This window comes from Nicotiana tomentosiformis, chromosome 12 (assembly GCF_000390325.3).
Source record: "Nicotiana tomentosiformis chromosome 12, ASM39032v3, whole genome shotgun sequence".
Taxonomy (NCBI): Eukaryota; Viridiplantae; Streptophyta; class Magnoliopsida; order Solanales; family Solanaceae; genus Nicotiana; species Nicotiana tomentosiformis.
In genome coordinates, this window is record NC_090823.1 from 56,523,052 (window position 1) to 56,546,291 (window position 23,240).

The 23,240-nt window shown below is 39.2% G+C and overlaps 1 protein-coding gene across 1 annotated transcript; it reads left to right on the forward strand.

The window, feature by feature from the left end:
* Positions 1-9,358: 9,358 nt before the first annotated feature.
* On the forward strand, positions 9,359-10,123 carry LOC138902681 (uncharacterized). The gene has a single exon (XM_070190570.1). The coding sequence runs from the start codon at positions 9,359-9,361 to the stop codon at positions 10,121-10,123; it is 765 nt and encodes a 254-aa protein (XP_070046671.1).
* Positions 10,124-23,240: the final 13,117 nt, after the last annotated feature.

Below are 23,240 nucleotides of genomic sequence, written 5' to 3' on the forward strand. Positions count from 1 at the left end.
GACCGCTTTGGGAGTATTTTGGGAGAGTATAGGGTCTGGTTGGGTTGAAAAATGACCCCAAATTAGCCTTGACCCGATATTTAAAGGTTGGATAATCACCCACCGCCTAAGTGGGTCCCATGGGAGCTGCTTGTGCAGTCTCGTGAAAACGCAAATATCTCTCTAATTCGATGTCGTATTAACAAACGGTTTAATGCGTGGAAAGTAGACTCATAGAGATTCAATTAGGTATGTGGATAATACCTAAATTACTAGTATAATAGGAGACAATCTCAGCTACATTTGACCTAATTTTCAGCATATTATGAATGTAACTTGTGATGACCTATGCCAACTTTTGTTCCACGACTTGCTTGACACCAAAACGTAACACGCGACTATTATACGACTAAAATAACTCATAAAATAACCTTATTATCATGTTAATCATCCTAATCTCACCCCAGAAGTATATGTTATAACTTTCCCCGCTTGTCGACTTTCGACCAAACTTGTTTTCTACAATTCATTTAGCTTATAAGCCTTCCAACACTCTTGGTACCTGTTATTCATGATCATAAAGATATCCAACCTCTAAGGTAACTGGATTAACTTAATTTTATGAACTTTCAAAGATGATCTCATTTTTTAGCTCACATCAATTGACTTACGACGTACTCTCACGTACCAAAATATGGGGTGTAACATTATTCCCCCCTTTGGAACATTCGTCCTCGAATGTTGACTGATGCACTTATCAGTCTCATAAACTATAGCTCTTATGATTACTTTAATAATGTCCTTTCCACCGGGCAACTGTTCTGTGAATAAATCCAAAGGCTAGGGCATTCCCCCCCTTTAGGCCTCTTTCTCACACCACGACCTGTGGTCGGAATTCATCCAATCTCGTAACTGTTGCTGCCTTTTGTAATGAAGTCTATACGATTTTGTCCTTGTATGTGCACCTATGCGACTCTTCTCTCCTTTTTCTTCCAGCTTTTAGCCAATCTCTATGCCTCACTTTTTGAACATATATGAAATTATGACAAGCTGTCACTCTCGGCATCTATAGGTGTATTGTTGTTCTTCGCTCGGTAGTTTGTCGAACATACTACTGTTGCTATATTTTGTTTTGTAGCCTCAGATATCTATTCGTATGGCTTTACTGCATCTAGGTAAGTCATATCACTTACTTCGATTTTATTATTACCGAGGTCTGCTACCCAACTCCAGGTTACTCTCCCACTGCTTATCATATATGTATAAATCTAAGTTCTTTAATGCTTCCTCATTACTATTCATCTTAAGAATGATAGCCTAATATCATCTCATACATTGGAACTTTTATCCATCTATTGGTGATTCAACTCAACGTTGATCTATAATATACCACCGATAACTTGAAACCTTTTGTGTAATACATTGTCACTAGGGCTCACGTCTCATCAGGGAATATCTGAAGTGATTTGCCTGATGCACCTAGGGATGATAATATACTTCAATAACCATATTTTATATCATCCCAACGTGATTCATCTTATGGGGGTATTCTAATCCCGTGCAATTAATGAAATCATTTTTCTTAAAATCATTACTTAATCAAAGTCCTAAACGTCGTCCTCTTATCTATCACCATTAAACCCTTATTCTGCTACCATGGCAGCATTCCATCTCTTCTATATGCTCCTAGTCTTAGACTCCTATGGGTACATTTAGGCTATACCGAGCTTTCTATAACTTACGAAAACCATGAGCTCTTTTTTTTTATGGGCTTAATTTCGAAGCCTTACCTAAAACCCGGGGTTTCGTGGTGCCAAAGTAGACTTATGTGTTGAATAGTGCGTTGGGGAGTTAAATAAATGTTTTGGAAGTGTAGGGCATATCTGCGATCCATTCTGCAATCGCAAAACTGATCTACGGGGCGCAAATCTGTAGCAGATTGAAGCAAAAGCTTGGGCAAATATTTGGACCATTATGCGGCCGCATAATCACAAGGTCTTCAACCAAAAGGTAAGGTTCTAGATCTATCTTTCAATTTCGAGATTTGACCAAAAATAGGTAATAAGCCATGCAATTCTTGGGTGTGGGAGTTGTTCATTATGCATGCATGTACTATCTAGGGTTGTGGGGAGATTGCTAAGCTCAATTGGGTAGATTTTGGGTAGTGAAATAGAGGAATCCAGCATAGGAGGACCTTGAGATTGTAATGGCCACCTAGTGTTTGATAAAATGTTCAAATGAGCTAGAATCATGAACTCCTTCCTAATTCGTGTACAATGTTGCTATGTCTCTAAATAGATCAGAGTTGCTAGGATTCCGGAACTGTGTAGTGAATTAAGGAAAGCTCAAAGCGAGGTATGTTGGCTAAAGTCCTATTTTAGAATTGAACCCCACAATGGCCTTGTAAGTCTAGTGATGCTCATTATAAATTGATTATTCCAAATAAGCCTTGTGTCAAAATAAATATGCATTCAACATGTATTCCAAAGATTCTTGTTATGTTGAGTTACTGTTTGAGGATGTGGTTTAAGCATGGGTTGTGTGTTATTATGTTATGATTTAAAAACATGATTCTAATTAAAGCTATCATGTCAAATTGTGTAAGAAATAACATGTGCCTAAGACCCTAATTTGCTCAAATATGTGTTTTATATCTTAATTTGAAAGGCCTTGTTGTTGATTATCCATGATGATATTTGAAAGTGAAAGAAGAGAACACGAAATATGATATGCGGCCAACGTGCCAAGGATGATATTGCGTCATGCCCATTGGTGCCAATGAAATGAATGATATGCAAAAGATTACGAAATAAGTGGTAAATCCTTTTAATAGTAAGTGCTTTGGGAGTATCGATTAGCCACCGAGGAAGGGTAGGTCAAAAGAACCAACCCCAAAACTACACGTGCCGGTGTAGGAGTGATTGAGGTGTAAATCCCCATGTTAAGGTGCTGAGATTATTCCCCTTATATGGGATGAGATTGATGTGTTGAGCCGTTTCCCCTTATATGGGATGAGACTATTGCTAGCGAGATGTGATGTGATGTCCACCCACACGGCATTGTGGCAAGACGGCTTAGCCGATCGGGCTGAGATCGGACGCCATGCCGCGCACATGGAGGTATTGTGAGTGGATGTCTCGGGGTGAGACGGCTTAGCCGGTCGGGTTGAGATCAGACTCCGGGCTAAAACACGGCGGTGTATCGGTTCTAAAGTTCTCCCAACTTAAAAAGATTGGAACTTAGTTGAAATTTTCCTTTCCCCTAACTTGACACCTCGATACTATTTGATTCTCTTATTGATTTCCTGTTTCCTTCTCCGTTTGTTGTTACTTGTTCTATTGAGAGGGTGTTTAGTTTTAAATACTAGTACTATTCCATATGTACTAACGTCCTCTTTGCCGGGGGCGCTGCATCTTTAATGGATGGGGGTGGTTCCAGACCAGGTGGTATTGATCAGTGATAGCAACACACCCTCTCCTCAGCTGACTTGGTGAGCCCCACTTCATTTCGGAGTCCTGTATCTCTTGTCCTTTGTACATAGTGTTTGAGGTATAGCCGGGGCCTTGTCGTCGGCACTGTCGTAGCACTCTTTTATTTATGTTAGAGGTTCCGTAGACATAGTGTGGATTAAGGGTGGCAAGTGGGCTGGTCTAGGCCCGGGACCGCGGGCCACACGGGCTAAACGGGCCAGGACCATTTGGCCCGATTTTAGTGGGCCTGGGCCGATCTCGTGGGCCAGTCCTATGCTTTGGGCCCGCCAGGCCCGGGACCATTTAGCCCGTCAGGGACCGGTCCCTTAGCGGGCCAAACGGTCCCAACGGCTATACTTAAAAAACAAATCAAAAAAAAATATAACCGTTGGGCTGTCAAAAATAGTCGTTGGCTATTTATAAAATAGCCATTTAAACCCCTCCAACTTTGTTTTAACCCCAAACTTTTTATAATTATACTTTTTTCCTATTTTCAACTATAAATACCCCCTCATTCTTTCATTTTTCTTACAAAATCATCAATCTATCACAATCTCTCTCTAATTTCTTTTATAATTGTTACTATTGCATACTTTATTGTAACATGAAAGGACCAAAGTATGGTACTTTTTAGCTAGTATAAATATGAGATGATGGAAGATCAAGTTTTAATATGAAACAGTTTTAACTAATTTCCCACTCTATATATATATATATATATATATATATATATATATATATATATATATATATATATATATATATATATCTGATTTGAGCTAAAACTGTAATCTGAGTTGAGCTAAAACTTGATCTTCCATCATCGCATATTTATACTAGCTAAAAAGTACCATACTTTGGTCCTTTCATGTTACTACTAAAGAGTGTGTGTGTGTGTGTGTATATATATATATATATATATATATATAGCATAGTATAGTATATATACTAAATGTATAATGTATAAGCTATATATAGCCCGGGACCATTTAGCCTGTTTAATTTGGGACCGGACCGAGACCATTTGGACCGGCCCACTTGCCACCCATAGTGTGGATTGTATCTTGTTTTTGGAAGGTTGAATGGGGTCCATGGGTATATATTCACGGACCATAAGAGCCTACAATACATTTTCAAATAGAAGGAATTGAATCTGAGACAGAGAAGATGGCTTGAGTTACTCAAGGATTACGACATCGATATTCCGTATCATCCGGGGAAGGCTAATGTTGTAGCAGATGCTCTTGGCCGGAAATCTATGGGCACTTTGGCTCACTTTAAGGAATATCAAAGGTCGTTAGCCAAGGAGGTTCATCGGATGGCTAGTTTGGGAGTTCGTCTTGCGGATTCTAGTGAAGGAGGAGTGATTGTGCAAAATAAGGTTGAATCATCGCTTGTTGTGGAAGTCAAGGAGAAGCAATATAATGACCCATTGTTGGTACAATTGAAGAAGGGGATTCATAAACATAAGACAATGGCCTTTTCTCTTGGCATGGATGATGGCACACTAAGGTACCAAGGGCGTTTATGTGTTCCAAATATGGATAGCTCCGGGAAAGAATCATGATCGAGGAACACACTTCTAGGTATTCCGTGCACCCGGGCTCTACAAAGATGTGCCATGATATTAAGGAAGTTTACTGGTGGAATGATATGAAGAGGAATGTAGCTGACTTTGTGGCAAGATGTCCAAATTGTCAGCAAGAGAAGGCCGAATACCAAAGGCCCGATGGGTTGGTACAGAACAAAGAAATTCCGATGTGGAAATGGGATATGATCAGTATGGACTTTGTGGTAGGACTACCTCGCACTCCTCGCAAATTCGACTCGATTTGGGTGATTGTGGATCGACACACGAACTCAGCACACTTTTTACTTGTTAAGGCTACCGACATAGGGGAACAGTATGCTCAGTTGTATATCAAGGAAATTGCCAGGCTACATGGCACTCTAGTTTCCATCATTTCTGATCGAGGGGCACAGTTCACAACTAATATTTGTAAGACATTTCAGCAAGGGTTGGGTACTCAGGTAAATCTTAGTATAGCTTTCCATCCACAGACCGACGGGCAAGCAGAGCGGACTATTCAGACTTTCGAGGATATGTTGCGCACTTGTGTTCTCGACTTCAAACTAGCAGGGATGATCATTTATCGCTCATTGAATTTTCCTAGAGTAATAGTTATCATGCTAGCATTCAGATGGCACTGTTCGAGGCTCTATATGGTAGAAAATGAAGATCTTCCATTGGATGGTTCGAGATTGGGGAAGCGGAGTTGATAGGACCAGACCTCGTGCATAAGGCTATGGAGAAGGTTAAGATCATTACAGAACGGTTGAAAACTGCTCAGAGTCTTCAAAAGTCCTTTTCGGATGTGCGATGCAGGGATTTGGAGTTTAAAGAGGATGATGGGATTTGGAGTTTAAAGAGGATGAAATTGCCTCCGTGAAAGCACTATGGCGGAACCAGCAGGTTGAAGAGGCCACCTGGGAGGTCGACGAAGAAATGAAGAAGAAATACCCTCAATTGTTTGAATAACCATGTATTTATAAAGTTGTATTATATGAAAATGCTAAGAGTTTACCTTCAATGAATTATGTATCATTTGTACTGTTGATGTTAAGGATGTTCCGTTTTGGTGATATATTGCTCGTGAGGCCACAGTTGCCGTTGTTCTTATGTTATGTTGCATCTTGGTTCATGTATATGTTGTTCAGGTTGGTTTCTGGGATTTTCTGACAGGTGGATAGGCCCAGTTACAGGGGATACTCTGGCGAAAATTTTGGAAATTTGGGGAGTTAGTTAAAAGTTTGGAACTATTGCTGTGTGTTATAGCAGTTGAGTCACATGGGTTTCTAATGGCATATTTTAGCCTTCATTCGAGGATGAATGATCATAAGCGGGGGAGGCCCCGTGCGTTGGGGAATTGAAGAAATTTTTTGGAAGTGTAGGGCATTTATGCGGTCCATTCTACGGTCCCAGAACTGATCTGCGGACCGCAGATCTGCCACAGATTGAGGCAGAAACTTAGGCACATTTTTGGACCATTATGCGGCCGTATAATCATTTTGCGGGCCGTATAACCCATCGCAGGCCTAGCACAAAAATTTCTAGAGGGACAATATGCGGTCCATTTTGCGGACCGCAGAAGCATTAGGCGGTCGCATATGCGACCGCAGATCTGCATCGGGGCTTCATTTTTTCTAATTTTTGAACCTGATCCCATTCTTATAAAACAGTGTTAGGGATCATTTTAGAAGGTTCAAACTTATATTTTGGAGAGAGGAAGGTGGTCTAGAGTGAGAAAAGGAATTTCTAAGTCACTTGTTCATCAATCTTTGCTCACGTCTTGAAGAATTCTCTAGGGTAACTCACAAGGTCTTCAACCAAAAGGTAACATTCTAGCCCTAGCCTTCAATTTCGAGATTTGACTGAAAATAGGTAATAAGCCATGTAATTCTTGGGTGTGGGAGTTGTTCATTATGCATGCATGTACTATCTAGGGTAGGGGAGAGATTGTTGAGCTCAATTGGGTAGATTTTGGGAAATAGAGGAATCCACCACAGGAGGACCTTGAGATCATAATGGCCACCTAGTGTTTGATAAAATGCTCAAATGAGCTAGAATCATGAACTCATTCCTAATTCGTGTTCAATGTTGCTGTGTCTCTAAATAGATCAAATTTGCTAGGATTCCGGAACTGTGTAGTAAACTAAGAAAAGCGCAAAGCGAGGTATCTTGACTAAACTCCTCTTTTAGAATTGAACCCCACAATGGCCTTGTAAGTCCCGTGATGCTCATTATAAATTGATATTCCAAATAATCCTTGTGTCAAAATAAATATGCGTTCAACATATATTCCAAAGATTCTTGTTATGTTGAGTTACTATTTGAGGATGTGGTTTAAGTATGGGCTGTGTGTTATTATGTTATGATTTAAAAATGTGATTCTAATGAAAGCTATCATGTTAAATTGTGTAAGAAATCATGTTTGCCTAAGACCCTAAATTCCTCAAATATGTGTTTAAAATCTTAATTTGAAAGGTCTTGTTTGTGATTATCCATGATGATATTTGAAAGTGAAAGAAGAGAACATAAAATATTATGTGCGGCCAACGTGCCAAGGATGATATTCCGTCATGCCCATTGGTGCCAATGAAATGAATGATATGCAAAAGATTACGAAATAAGTGGTAAATCCTTTTAATAGTAAGTGCTTTGGGAGTATCGATTAGCCACCGAGGAAGGGTAGGTCAAAAAAACCTACCCCGAAACTACACGTGCCGGTGTAGGAGTGATTGAGGTGTAAATCCCTATATTAAGGTGCTGAGATTATTCCCCTTATATGGGATGAGATTGATGTGTTGAGCCGTTTCCCCTTATATTTGATGAGACTATTGCTAGCGAGATGTGATGTGATGTCCACCCACACGGCATTGTGGCAAGACGGCTTAGTCGATAGGGCTGAGATCGGACGTCATGCCGCGCACATAGAGGTATTGTGAGTGGATGTCTCGGGGTGAGACGGCTTAGCCGGTTGGGATGAGATCGGACTCCAGGCTGAAACACGGCGGTGTATCGGTGCTCAAGATCTCCCAACTTAAAAAGATTGGAACTTACTTGAAATTTGCCTTTCCCCTAACTTGACACCTTGATACTATTGGATTCTCTTATTGATTTCCTGTTTCCTTCTCCGTTTGTTGTTACTCATTCTATTGAGAGGGTATTTAGTTTTAAATACTAGTACTATTCCATATGTATTAACGTCCTTTTTGTCGGGGGCACTGCATCTTTAATGGATGGGGGTGGTTCCATACCAGGTGGTATTGATCAGTGATAGCAGCACACTATCTGCTCAGCTGACTTGGTGATCCCCATTTCATTTCGGGGTCCTGTATCTCTTGTCCTTTATACATTGTGTTTGAGGTATAGCCGGGGCCTTGTCGCCGGCACTATCGTAACACTCTTTTGTTTCTGATAGAGGTTCCGTAGACATAGTGTGGATTGTATCTTGTTTTGGGAAGGTTGAAATAAACTTGTTGTAATTGTATCATCTGTCCCACTTTAACTATGAATGTATAGTGTACTTTTTTGGGGACTTGTTAATGACGTAACTAATGGAAATGAATTGTTGTTATTCACATGACCTCTTAATGTTTAATTAATGATATAAATGTATCTTCTCTTCATTCATGGGTGAGGTGGGTAGAAGTTATTGTACAGGTTTGCTCAGCCGGGGTATCTCGGTTGAGCACCGGTCGCACTCCTCATGGTCGAGGCGTGACAAACTTGGTATCAGAGCCTAAGATTTTAAAGTGTCCTAGGATGTCTCAGAGTCGTTCCTAGTAGAGTCCTTCTTATCGGTGTATTATCGACCACATCTATAATTAGGAAGCTACTTAGGCGTTTAGGAATAATACCCTTCTTTGATTATTCTAGGTCGTGCGATAAAGCTGATTGTAAGATTTTTCTTCCTTTAACTCGTGCATTGCTCTAATTTTCAGTATATGGCGCCTAAGAAGAAATCAAGAACTAGCCAAAGAGACAATACCACCCCAGGACTGGCAGTTGATCCTTTACTTGATGATGCGGGTGAGTACCCGAGGGGTGAGAATATTTCCCCGACTACTACAATGTCTGATTCCACTACACCAGATCAGACCGCACTAGTTCCTGCATCTACTGAGGTTGCAACGTACCCTCCAACTGATATTCCAGTTCCATGTCCAGCCCCACCTTTCGGTCCCGGTGTACCTGATGGGGATCTTAGGGGAACCATATAAATGTTGGCTCTTCTAGTCAGCGAGGGGATTCCACTAGTTCCAGGATGAACAGGTTTCTCCAATTGGATCCTCCAGTGTTCACAGGAACTAATCCTGAGGAGGACCCCTAGGATTTTATTGATAAGATGCACAAGACCCTCCGAGTTATGCGTGATACTGAGACGGAGGAAGTGGAGTTGGCCTCCTACTTCCTGAAAGGGGTGGCCTATTCTTGGTTTGAGATGTGGGAGGACTCCCGCAAGGAAGGGAGCCCTCCGATAAGGTGGACTGAGTTTGCCGATGCTTTCATTGATCATTTCTTGCCTGCCAAGACTAAGGCAGCCCGTGCCGCCGAGATTGAGAGCCTGAAACAAAGGAGCATGAGTGTGTGGGTGTATCATATGAGATTCGCGTGCCTGTCTAAATATGCCATCTATATGTTGCCCACTATAGAGGCTAGAGTACGCCGGTTTATGCAGGGCCTTAGCCCCTTGGTTATTAATGAGGCCACTACATCTACCTTGAATTCTGATATGAACTATGGTAAGATGGTGACATTTGCTCAAGCCATGGAGACCCTCAAACTGATGAATAGAATGGTGCGAGAGAGTAGCAATAAGGCCCGGTCAGCAGGAAACATCAGTGGTACTTCTGACGGTGATGGTGGCAGGTCTGCGTTTAGGGGAGGGTCGTTAGGGCCATCCCAGTCTTTCACTCAGTCTTCAGTCAGTGTGCAACCATTGGGGCCTGGTCAGCAGCAGGGGAGCTGTTTTAGGCCCAACCAGGGCAAAAGGGGATCCTACCAACATGGTCGGCCTGGTAGGAGATTTAAGAAGCAGCGGAGGCCCCCATGCCCTAGATGTGAAAAGATGCACTTTGGGACCTACTTTATGGAGAAGCCGATATGCTAGGGGTGTGGAATTAGGGGTCACATTCACAGGGATTGCCGTTTTGCGGTCCATTTTGCGGACCGTAGAAGCGTTATGCGGCCGCATATGCGACCACAGATCTCCATCGGGGCTTTATTTTTTCTAATATTTGAACCCGACCCCATTCTTATAAAACAGTCTTAGGAATCATTTTAGAAGGTCCAAACTTATATTTTAGAGAGAAGAAGGTGGGATAGAGTGAGAAAAGGAATTTCTAAGTCCCTTGTTCATCAATCTTTGCTCAAGCCTTGAAGAATTCTTTAGGGTAACTCACAAGGTCTTCAACTAAAAGGTGAGGTTCTAGCCCTAGCCTTCAATTTCGAGATTTGACTGAAAATAGGTAACAAGCCAAGCAATTCTTGGTTGTGGGAGTTGTTCATTATGCATGTATGTACTATCTAGGGTTGTGGGGAGATTGTTGAGCTCAATTGGGTAGATTTTGGGTAGTGAAATAGAGGAATCCACCATAGGAGGACCTTGAGATCATAATGGCCACCTAGTACGTGTTTGATAAAATGCTCAAATGAGCTAGAATCATGAACTCCTTCCTAATTCGTGTTCAATGTTGCTGTGTCTCTAAATAAATCAAAGTTGCTAGGTTTCAGGAACTGTGTAGTGAATTAAGGAAAGCTCATAGCGAGGTATATTGGCTAAACTCCTTTTTCAGAATTGAACCCCACAATGGCCTTGTAAGTCCCGCGATGCTCATTATAAATTTATTATTCCAAATAAGCCTTGTGTCAAAATAAATATGCGTTCAACATGTATTCCTAAGATTCTTGTTATGTTGAGTTACTGTTTGAGGATGTGGTTTAAGTATAGGCTGTGTGTTATTATATTATGATTTAAAAATGTGATTCTAATGAAAGCTATCATGTCAAATTGTGTAATAAATCACATGTGCCGAAGACCCTAAATTGCTCAAATATGTGTTTAAAGTCTTAATTTGAAAGTCCTTGTTGTTGAGTATCCATGACGATATTTGAAATAGAAAGAAGAGAGCATGAAATATGATGTGCAGATGACGTTAGGTTGATTAAGGACATGTATGATGGAGTAAAGACCCGAGTGAGGACGGTGGGTGGGGACTCGGACCATTTTCCGGTTATGATGAGGTTTCATCAGGGGTCGACAATCAGCCCTTTTTTGTTTGCTCTGGCGATGGACGTGCTGACGCGCCACATCTAAGGGAAGGTGTCGTGGTGCATGCTATTTGTAGATCATATTGTATTGATTGACGAGACGCGAGATGATGTGAATGCACAATTAGAGGTATGGAGGCAGACCCTGAAATCTAAAGGTTTCAAGTTAAGCAGGACCAATACAGAATACTTAGAGTGTAAGTTCAATGGCGAGACTCAAGGAGGGGAAGGGGAGGTGAGGCTAGACTCGCAGGTCATCTCTAGGAGAGGGAGTTTTAAGTACCTTGGGTCTATTATTCAGGGGGATAAGGAGATTGATGAAGATGTCACACGTCGTGTTGGGGCGAGATGGATGAAATGGAGACTCACTTCCGGTGTTTTGTGTGACAAGAAGGTGCCACCGAAACTTAAGGGTAAGTTCTACAGAGTGATTGTCAGACCAACGATGTTGTATGGGGCTGACTGTTGGCCAGTCAAGATTGCTCATGTCCAGAAGATGAAGGTAGCAGAGATGAGGATGTTGAGATGGATGTGCGAGCACACCAGGTTAGATAGAATAAGAAATGAGGTTATTCGCGACAAAGTGGGTGTGGCCCTTATTGAGGACAATATGCGGGAAGCGCGACTTAGGTGGTTTGTTCATGTGAGGAGGAGGAGCACAGGCGCCCCGGTGAGGAGGTGTGAGAAGTTGACATTGGAGGGCCTACGGAGAGGTAGAGGTAGGCCAAAGAAGAGGTGGGGAAAGGTGATTAGGAAAGACATGGCGCGGCTTCAGCTGACCGAGGACATGACCCTTGATAGGAAGGTATGGAGGTCGAGGATTAGGGTAGTAGAGTAGGTAGTCTAGAGTGTTCATAACAATAGTATTGGCATGCAGTCTCGCTTTCTGTTGGTAGTAGGTTTTTATGACTAACATTTGTTTTCTTTCATCGTTGATCACCTTACTATCATGTTATTTTTTATTCTGCTTTTATATGGCTTTTTGGTATTGTCCCTTCTTGTCTATATTTTCGTTAATGTGGTGCTTATGCTTTACTGAGCCGAGGGTCTATTGGAAACATCCTCTCTATCCTCGCAAGGTTGGGGTAAGGTCTGTGTACACACTACCCTTCCCAGACCCCACGGTATGGGATAATATTGGGTATGTTTTTGTTGTTGTTGCTTCTCTTTTAATATAATATAGATATATATTTTCTTACTCTGAAAATATTTTTATTTTTTTAAACTTATGTTATATTGTTCAAAATTCATAAAAGGCTTATCACTTTATACTTTTGATGAATTCAAAATTATAATTCAGTAAACAATATTACATTATTTAAATTTTCTAGTAAAATATAAAATGAGAAAACTAATTAAATATTATATCTTTATATATTTTATTTATTTCTTAAAATTATTGTCTACGTTTTTGTCTTTAGTTTTATCTATTATAATATTTTTAGTTACATGATATTATCCATATAGCATGACCATATGAATTATTATTCAAAACCTTTCTCATCTCAAAAAACAAATTAGGCTTATCATTTATATATCTCTACATTGAAGTTGTTTATTTATATATTTTTTCTTTTTTTAAATAATAGTTTCCTTAAAAATATATAAATATTTAATTATTTTTAATTCAAATTTTAAAAAATAACTAATCATTAACTAACCTAACTAATTTTGTCCTAAAATTTGATACTTGTTGATTTTTCAATGTGACACTTGGCGTCATCACATTGATTTATTTCTCCTATTCTATATAGATAGATAGATAAATGTGGTGTAAAGAAATATAACAAAATCTATACAAAATCAAAGGATATACATTATACCGTAATCAAATAAATTGTTTGCTCCTTATTTATTATTTATTATTATTAACTTAGCAAGTAGTAATACACGTTTACTGATATGACTTTTTATTAACTTATCAATTGGCTTAATATTTTGATACTACTTCTCTTTTAATATAATATAGATATATATTTTCTTACTCTAAAAATATTTTTATTTTTTTAAACTTATGTTATACAGTTCAAAATTTGTCAATAGTAAAAGGCTTATCTCTTTATACTTTTGATGAATGCAAAATTATAATTTAGTAAAAAAATATTACATTATTTAAATTTTTAGTAAAATATAAAATGAGAAAACTAATTAAATATTATATCTTTATATATTATTTATTTATTGAAATTGTTGTCTATGTTTTTGTTTATTTAGTTTAAAATAATTTTAAAACTTCCCAATTTAAAATAGAATAGGTTTCAGAATAAATAATTTTTAATATATAAAAATTATTGTTTCCGTAAAAAAACTAGTTAAGTATGTTTAAATTCAAATTCAAAAGGAGTAACTAATTATTAACAACACATAATGCATAATTTAATTTTCTTAATTAAAATTGAAAATGAAACTAATTATTACCTAACCTAACTAATTTTTTCCTAAATTTTCCAAGTGGCTTATTGTGAGGCTGCCACTTGGCTTAATGTGGAGGTTTTTTCCTCTCCTTTTAATAATATATAGATATAGATATAGATTTTCAAATAATTTTAAAACTCCAACTTTGTTGGAGCTTAATTTTATTTTATTATTCACATCTTTTTAATTTTCTAAATATATCAATGTCTTGACCGGAATCCCACCCTCGGTACGGTGATGGCGCTAATATTTTGCTTGCTAGGCAAGCCAACGTTAGCTAGATTGCTTAACCAATTTTAAAAATTCAAAATAAAGCATTAGTAAAGATAAATCGAAATAATCTAAAATGGAATAATAATGTCACGGTCCGATTCCCACTATAGGTCGTGATGGCGTCCAACTTCGCTATTAAGTAAGCCAACGGTGAACTGTCCATTTAATTATTCCCTTTATTACTTTTAAATCATGAATTTTTATTTAATAGAGAAAACCAAGTATAAAGGACATGGTGATATAAGGCGTAAAATAAAATATGAGAGTGAAGCAGTAATATTAATAGACAAAACCATGAACGTCTACTAGAAATACCTAAAATTCGGTGTCACAAGTGCACGAGCATCTAGTAAAATATACAAAACCCCCTACAATTACTGTCTGAAGCAGAATAGACAAAAATAATAAATACAACAAGAGGAGGCTCCGGGTGCTTCAAAACGGAGCATGGAAAACATCTCACCACTAGGCCTCCGGGTAATGCGGATGCGCATCTGGACGAACACCAGATGTACCTGCCTTAGTACCTACACAATTTGTGCAGAAGTGTAGCATGAGTACGTAAACAATGTGTAACAAGTAAGTATATAGTCTAAACTCGAAGAAGTAGTGACGAGGGATCGGCATCGACACTTACTAGTGGTCAATATATATAAAGTGCACGAATTATAAATAGGCATGAGATACAAAAGTAACAGTGGAATAAAAAGCAATAAATAAGTGAACTTTTAACAAAATTAACAATCTAAAAGTCCCCAAATATCACATGCCAATTTCAAAGAGTAAGGGCCAGCAAGTAATTATAATTGCTCAAGTCACGAAGGAAATATCGAGTATAATCGGACACCTAGTGACATCACACACAAGTTATGTCGAGGTCGTATGGCCCAATCCATAACAATCGTATACATACACTACCAAGGTCGTACTGTTTACTCGTAAAATGATACAGTTGAATTTATAGTGTGGTTTATAGACAAGCGAATCGATTTGATCCAAAATGATAAATAAATTAATAAAATGCAAGACTTAGCCTTGAAATCGAGATAAAATAGTAGACAGCTTGGTTCCGGGAGCAAGGCTTCCGAAGGCAGCGATAAGAATATTGCTAGACAGAAAATAAAGTAATATTAAGCTTGAAATAATGTGTGGCATAAATTTATCAGAAGTTTTTCGTGTGTTACAATGGCTGTTGAAGTCACTATATATAGCTATACCTAAGGAACAAGGTCCTAGGATCAAGCCCCTCTTAAATGGCAATATGAGGGCCATTGATGACTATGCAATGGCAGGCTATGAATGCCAAAATTCTCTATAATGGATGTGTATATAATGCTGAGGAATATTCTTCATTGAATGACATCTGGTGGCAAATATTTGTTTGCCCCCGTTGATAATGTTCCTTTCGGGGTCTACCCGATGTCAATCGAAGTTGTTGCCTTCGGTCATGACTTCCATTGCTTTGTCTTCTGCTTGTCCTCGGTTCCATGTGTCATTTTGTTATTTGAGTATTTAATGTGAATCGATTTTACCCTATACAGATAGTCCCCATGCTTTTCGATGGCACATCTTTGTGTCACCGGGAAGTTAGTGAAGATTCTTTTCTTGGCGGGAAATTTTCTGAACCCGTATGAAAAGTTTCTAACACTTGATTAGACGCACGTCTCTTCGCATTTAATACCCCGAACACATGTTACTCTCCATGATTTAAGAATATTTTTGCCGGTTCTCGAGGTAATCATGGCCACAATTTTAGTCGCCTATTCCTTTACTCATACGCCTCATTCTTCTTCTTTTAAACTTAACAGTTTTACAAAATCTCTCAACTTCTTGGCATTCAACTCTTTCCTTCTTTAATCTTCTTCTTCAAAGAACTCTTATTAACTTCTGCTGATCATGGCTTCTTTCACTAACTCTTCCAAGAACTCCGGTTTTCTCTTCGGTGGGGGTCGAAGAAGAACAAAAAAACAATCAACGTTGATGCTGACCCCCATATGGTGAGCACCATCATTCCCAAAAGACTCAACACAACCAATGACTTCGAAGAGAAGTTTCCTTCTTCAAGTTCTCGCACTTGGGCTGTTGGCATATACCCTTCTTCCATCCGCCCTTCCAGCATTCCTGCTGTGAAGGAGGACTGTGATTTCCATGAATTGAACATCATCGCTCCCGAACTGGTAGATGAGTAACCTTCACTAAGAAGGGCTTCATGTATATTTATACGTACCCATTCACTTAGGTTGCATTTTCATTGAGCGGGGGACTCAAACCCGTGATTTTGGAGCTGTGCCACAAATACTAGGTTTGTTCGGCACAGGTGGGCCCTTTGGTATGGTGAACGGTGGCCTGTCTATGGCGGGTGTGCCAGGAGACGAAGGAGGAGCTCACCTTGGCTCGCATGATGAATCTCTACTCCCATAAGATTTTCTGTGGGGGAGTAATAAATTTTAGCAAACGTGGACACCATGCTTTGCTCCCCAACATAGATGGGGACAACGACCGTGGATGGATGGAGAAGTTTGTCATTGTTTCCACCAGGGATATCATCCCGGCCATAACTCCATCTTTCCCTGAGTCCTGGACTCGTACACGTAAGTTCAAAGTCTGTCTTTTTTCTAAAAAAAAGGTTGTTTCGTGTCATTGTTGATCCTTCTCTTTTCATCATTTCAGCAACTCGGTGGACACCACCAAGGGTTGAAGTCTTGGACCTGTGGTTCAGAAGATTTTGGACATCACCCTCCGGTGGAAAGAACTGGCCCCCAAATTGTCACGACCCAAATCGATGGGCCGCGACGGGCATCCGGTACCTTACTCAACCGAGTACCAACGTAACGTATCTTTCTTATTACATCATCATATACACGTGACATACGGGCCTAATAGGCCAACATGATCATTTATAAACTCAAAACATAGGCTGACAAGGCCGTACAATCTTTCACGTACACGACATATGTCTACAAGTCTCTAAGAGTACATAAATGTTATAAAGGTCCGGACAGGACCCCGCCATACTAATCAGTACATGTCCTAATTATACCGACCACATAAGCAATTCTGGAGCAAATGGAGCGCACCAACACCTTCTGCTGAGCTGATAGCATACTTGGAGGACTCTCGACCTGTCTATCAGGACCTGCGGGCATGAAATGCAGTATCCCCAGGCAAAAAGGAACGTCAGTATGAATAATGTACTGAGTATGTAAGGCACATAAATAAGTACATAACAGACCTGGAAGAAATATAGAGTAAATGACTCAACCTGTAAGTATGGATAACTCTGTAAATCATGAAATACTTATAGTGTCATGCATATGCGTATGAATGTCATGTCGTGCATAGGTACATATTTCATAACATCATCAGGCCTCTGAGGGCATCTCATCATATCATCTCGGCCACTGTGGGCAAAATCATCAATGTATACCAGCTGATCAGGTGGTGGTACGTATATAATGCCGTAACGTGTTCCCATATCCCATATACATATATATACATATATATGCGTATATAACACCGTCTGGTCATAGGTCAATGTGCATGTATAAATGAATGCAATGCATGAGAAGTACGTCAATAAAATCTCTCAGAACATCATAAGACCATTATACCTCTGATTAATATGATGAAACAAACTTTATCAACTTACGTATTTTCTGAGACCCATGAACAGACGATAGAATAATAAGACATATGGGAATTCAAGAACATAGACATCTCTAATACTTCTATGAATAGAGTCATTTGTGGAATTTGTGCATTTGCTCGTTTCTTTCGTGTCATATAGATCATGCCAAAAAGAAAGAAGGGATAGCCTTAACATACCTGGAGTAGGGAAAAATCCGTATGATATTCCTGGAAAAGGTTGCACCGTACTCCCTTAGAATCGCAAAATCTCACGTTGCTAATGTGCTAATAATTCTCGTTAGAATTATTTGGTGTAGGAATTGGTTGAAGAATAAAAATCACGTTGCTAATGTTTTGTAGGAATTTCCACGAAATTGGTAACAATTTACAACAAAGTCACTTTGCTAATCTCCAAACCTCACGTCTGATGTGTGTTTGAGAATGAAAAATGTTGCTTTTTATTTAAGATCATAGAATTTAGGTGTCTTGAAATTGATAAGTTAGGTTGCCACCTAATGTAATGACTTAAAGAGTCATACATATGATTTAAGTGGTGCTTCCACGTGAATTCCCCCTTACTTATCCAATTATCCACCCTTTTTTCTTAATTAATTCATTAATTCCCCCACTAGTCCAATAATTAACCAATTACCCATATAATTAAGAATTATCTCAAATTATATAAAATACTACTCACTTTTAGTATACTTTATAAACCTTACTATCATAGCCATATGGTACCTTGTATGGCACTAGTCCATAAATACCGGGTATTTTAGCTCGGACCGTATTTTATCCCAAAATATCAAACTTTGATGAAATTCATTTCCTTCGATTCTCTTACCCTCTTACATTTACGAATTTATTTATCACTTGTTTGAAATAGTGTAATACTTATAATCTCGAAACAATCTCATTCCCCAGCTTACGTCGATTAACTTACGACGAAACTTTAACGTACGAAAATGCGGGATGTAACATCTCATTTTCGAGCTTATATCAACTTACTTATGGCGTACTTCCATATACGAAAACATGGGGTGTAACATCATTCCCCCCTTTGGAACATTCGTCCTCGAATGTTGACTGATGCACTTATCACTCTCATAACCCATAGCTATTGTGAATACTTTAATACTCTTCTTGCCATTTAGGCAACTGTTTTTTGAATAAATCCAAAGGCCAGGGCATCACCCCCCCCCCCCCCTAAGCCTCTTTCTCGCACCACGGTCTGTGGTCGGAATTCTTCCAATCTCGTAATTCTTGTTACCTTCTGTCATGCAGCCTGTACGATGTTTTCCTTGTATATGCACCTATGCGACTCTTCTCTCCTCTTTCCTCCATCTTTTAGCCAATCTCTAGGCCTCATTTCGCAAACATATACAGATCTTGATAAAATGTCCCTCTGGGCATCTGTAGGTATACTTGAAGTTCTTTGCTCGGTACCCTTTTTTTGAACTTACGAATATTGCTATATCTTATTTCATAGGTCTGCTTATCCATTCGTATGACTTTACTGCATCTAGGTAGGTCATACTATACCATAACTCTTACTTCGATTTATCGTTGCTGAGGTCTGCTACCAAATTCCAGCTTATTCTCATTGCTTATCTTATATGCATAAGTCTAAGTCCTTTAATGCTTCATCATTACTGTTCATCTTAAGAATGACGACCTAATCTCATTTCATACTTTGTAACTTTTATCCATCCATTGTTGATTCACCTTAATATTGATCTACAGTCTATCACTGATAACTGAAACTCCTTACATAATACCTTGCCACTAGGGCTTACGTTGCATAGAGGAATATTTGAAGTGATTTTTCCTGATCCACCTTGTGGCGATACGATACTATACTTCCATAATCGTATTTCATAGCATCCCAATATGATTTACCTTATGTGGTATTTAATCCTGTACAATTCATGAAATCATTCCTCAATTGAAGGCCCAAACGTCATCCTTTATCTGTCACAATTACACCCTCATTTTACTACCAGAGCAGCATTCCATTTCTTCTAAATGCTACTAATCTTAGACCCCTTTAGGTTTATTCAGGCTATATTGAGCTTTCTATAACTTAGAGAAACTACCAGCTTTCTTGTTTTCATGGACTTAATCCCGAGGACTTATCCATTCTCGTCACCTTCTCACTCGCCCTTTCTTATCCTTACTCCTGTCTTCCTAAAACCTTATCGCTTTATTTTAGCTTGCAACCTTCCTTTAACTTGCTTTCACAATAGATTTTCCTTGTATTATTTTAGATCAACAAGTGAGACATCACATCGTCTCTAACTCTTCTTTACTCTATTAACTAGGCCTCTCGATACCTAGAACCCATAGGCTGGAAAATATGCCACTGACGACGCCGCTACCATTCTTGGATACTGAATCCCTGTGTTTCTATCCTTCCATCCGAAGTATGGACTATTCACAACCTTCTGCATTTGAGTATCTCGTACGTTGTTCACATTTACCTTACTTGCCTTAAAAATCTTACATTACATCTTCTACCTCTTTCATGACGTCCCTTCCACATAGGTTTGATTCACATCCACAACTTGAAGCTCTATTATAATACTTACACCTATGGTGCATACACAATCTCATACTGTTACTCTTCTCACATGGCTCTATCGTAGAGTCGTTATGGAATATGGTGGTTTTGTTGTACTGTCTCTCTTGTGCCTCTGATATTAAGGATGATCCTGTAATGTTCTCAATCACGTTTTCTATAATTGTCTGGGGCCAATAATCAGACTCCTGATTTACTTGGTTGATATAACTCTTCAGTTTCCTCTTTCTTCTGATCAGCCTTTATGTAGGCTTAAGCTATCTTCCAATCTACGACTCATGGCATTTAGTTATTACTTTTAGCCTTTCATGGACGCTCTGGAAAACAACAATACAATCGTCTAATGATTCAATCCTTTGTCTATGATCTGGACCCAATTCCTTCTTTTAACTTATATCGGAGTCTTATACGGCTGATCATTAATCGAATAATTCCTTTCGTTCCATCTCAGTTTCCTTCAAATGTAAGCAATTGCTTTTCCTGGTCTTTGCCCCTTGTTGCATGCATACTTAGCTTATCTGAGTTCTCACATATGCTGAGATTTTTATGCAACTCATATGGTCTCGAATATTATTTTTGGTTTTACTCCCCGCTCATTGGCCATGGTAGGTGCCACTTTCTTATGGAGTGCATACAATGTTGTTGTGAGACTGTTGTTATAAGACCATTCCCTCCTTAGGTTACTAAGCTTAGGTTGAAGCCTTCTTCCTTACTTTCTCAGCTAGTCTTTCATTGTAGTATTTAGGGAGGACCCTATGACTCTTGTAAAGTTGTGAGCTTATTACAGACCTTTTGATGTCCTTCCTTTCCTATAATTATTCGTAGTTACTTATCTCCATGCCCTTGTGCTTGTAGGGTTGCCTCTGAACTAATATTTTGACTGTCTTCCCAGGGGCACTCTCTTTTATTCCCGTAACACTCATACGTTACCTTTAACTACCCCGACTCCTATCTGAATATATCTCAAGTATTACAATGACATTACTGCGAGGATGAATTCATTGTATTGGGTTTTACTATGCTTATCTTGCACGATGTGTTGATTCATCTGTAACCTCCTGTCTAGCCGTAACTAGGCTCTTTCTGATCAATTACTAACTACTCGTTGGCCCATTCTCATCTCAATATTTCGCGTAATATTTCTTGGGTTATTTCCTTTGCCTTAACTTACGTCTCGCACTGGCTCCTTATTTATTAATAACAGCTCGGGTAGGAACCCTTACTTCCTCTCCTTGACGTCGTGCTTGCACAATATTCTTGAATTGTAGCATATCTGTAGGATTTGGATAAGTTCCATTTCATGCCTCTTTTATTTTTATCGCATGCATCCTTTACCATTCCATAGTCACTAGAACCACTTAATTCCGATTTAATGACACATCACTCCATATTCCCCCCTTTAGGGAAGTACTAAGAGCTGAAGCCACGAGGATCTACCTATAGATGTTTTACCTCTTCATCTTTGGCGTCGTTTCACAATATCAATGACCCTTACTCGCCTTGTGGCAATCCTTCTGTACCAAGGATAACAAATTCCCTTACTCGCAATGGTGACACTTAGTGCAACTGGCACATACAATCCCTTAAGCTTAAATTTATTCATATTGCTTGCTTTTAGGGAAGTGTCTTTCTGAATGACCATTCTCTGAATTTCTCATGAATCGTTTTCTGTTGTCCGTTCTATTATTGCTATAACGCAAATCTGAAATTCTCATGATGCTGACTATTATCAAGTCACTCGGTCCCTAATTCATGTTTAGTTTATCTTGTTCACCAACCCATACTGATTTCTATTATTCTGGGGGCTAACGTTTCCTTCCGGTAGTTGCGTCGGAGTCACGAACTTATTTTTTGAAGTGAGGATATGACTTTATGACCTATACTCTTTTGTTGTCCCAAGACCTGTCACCTCTCATTTTTTTCCTTCACTTGACTATAGACTCTGTAATACTATCATTTTTTTTATCTACCGTTGTCATCCATGTACCACATTTTACTCATACTGCTCCATTAACTCTCTTCTTATTTTCCTGCTAACATTTCTGTCTATCACTTTATTCTAAAAACTCGAACAAAACATTCTTTTGCTTTTAGCCCCTCTTGCTCCATCCATTGGCTCCTCGAATTGCCTAACATTCTCTTTCTTCCAGAGATGGGAGCCACACTAAGGTAATATTTATCCCTTCCAGGCTTCCAGTGCTTATCTTTGTAGTACTCATATCTAGCTGTACTATTTTAGGGTGCACCATCGAGGTGTCTCACAAGGAGATCCATTACCACGTTTGCACTATCCTTCGGAAATGTCAACTAACTTTACCAATCCATCCGTTATTTTGGGTTACTCTATCCCCAGCCGTATCCTGATAACTCGTCCTTCTCTTAAACTATGTCTGTTAGCTCCCATAGGACATAACTGAGATCGGTGTGGCCGATTGTACATACATCTGTCACTGTTGAAGGTAACTCAAAATGCTTATATCTCCCTCCATGAATGGTAAATAATGATAATCTTTATTAACTAGGTACCTCGTACCCTTCTTTATCTTGCTTCGTTTACTTATTGAAACTTGTATTTATCTTCTGAATCTCTCATTGTCTTTCACTATAAAGGTGGATAAATATTCTTGCCTTAAGGTTCCTTATCAAGAGGCTTACACATCTTAGTATACACATGATCTGCTGAATACCTCATATTTATCTATCATAAGAATGATGCAAAAATTGAGTTCCTCTGACTCAACTCTTCCATAGCTATATCTCTTACCAACCGTCTTTCTGGATGTGGGCATCGTTGTATTACGAATAAGATAGAGTTTAGGAAATTGAGTTCTTACAACTGAGCTCTACCACACGATCCAGAGTAAGAAGAAAGAGTGACAGTCCTAAATGCCATATAGCCTCCTTCTTATAAGTGTGGTACACGACACATCCATAAACAAGACTCTACTAGACACGGCTTGTAGACTCCCTAGGACAAAACTGCTCTGATACCACTTTTGTCACGACCCAAACCGATGGGCCGCGATGGGCACCCGGTACCTTACACAACCGAGTACCAACGTAA

Coding starts and splice junctions, on each gene's coding strand:
- LOC138902681 (XM_070190570.1), top strand. CDS start 9,359: ATGCACAAGACCCTCCGAGTTATGCGTGATACTGAGACGGAGGAAGTG.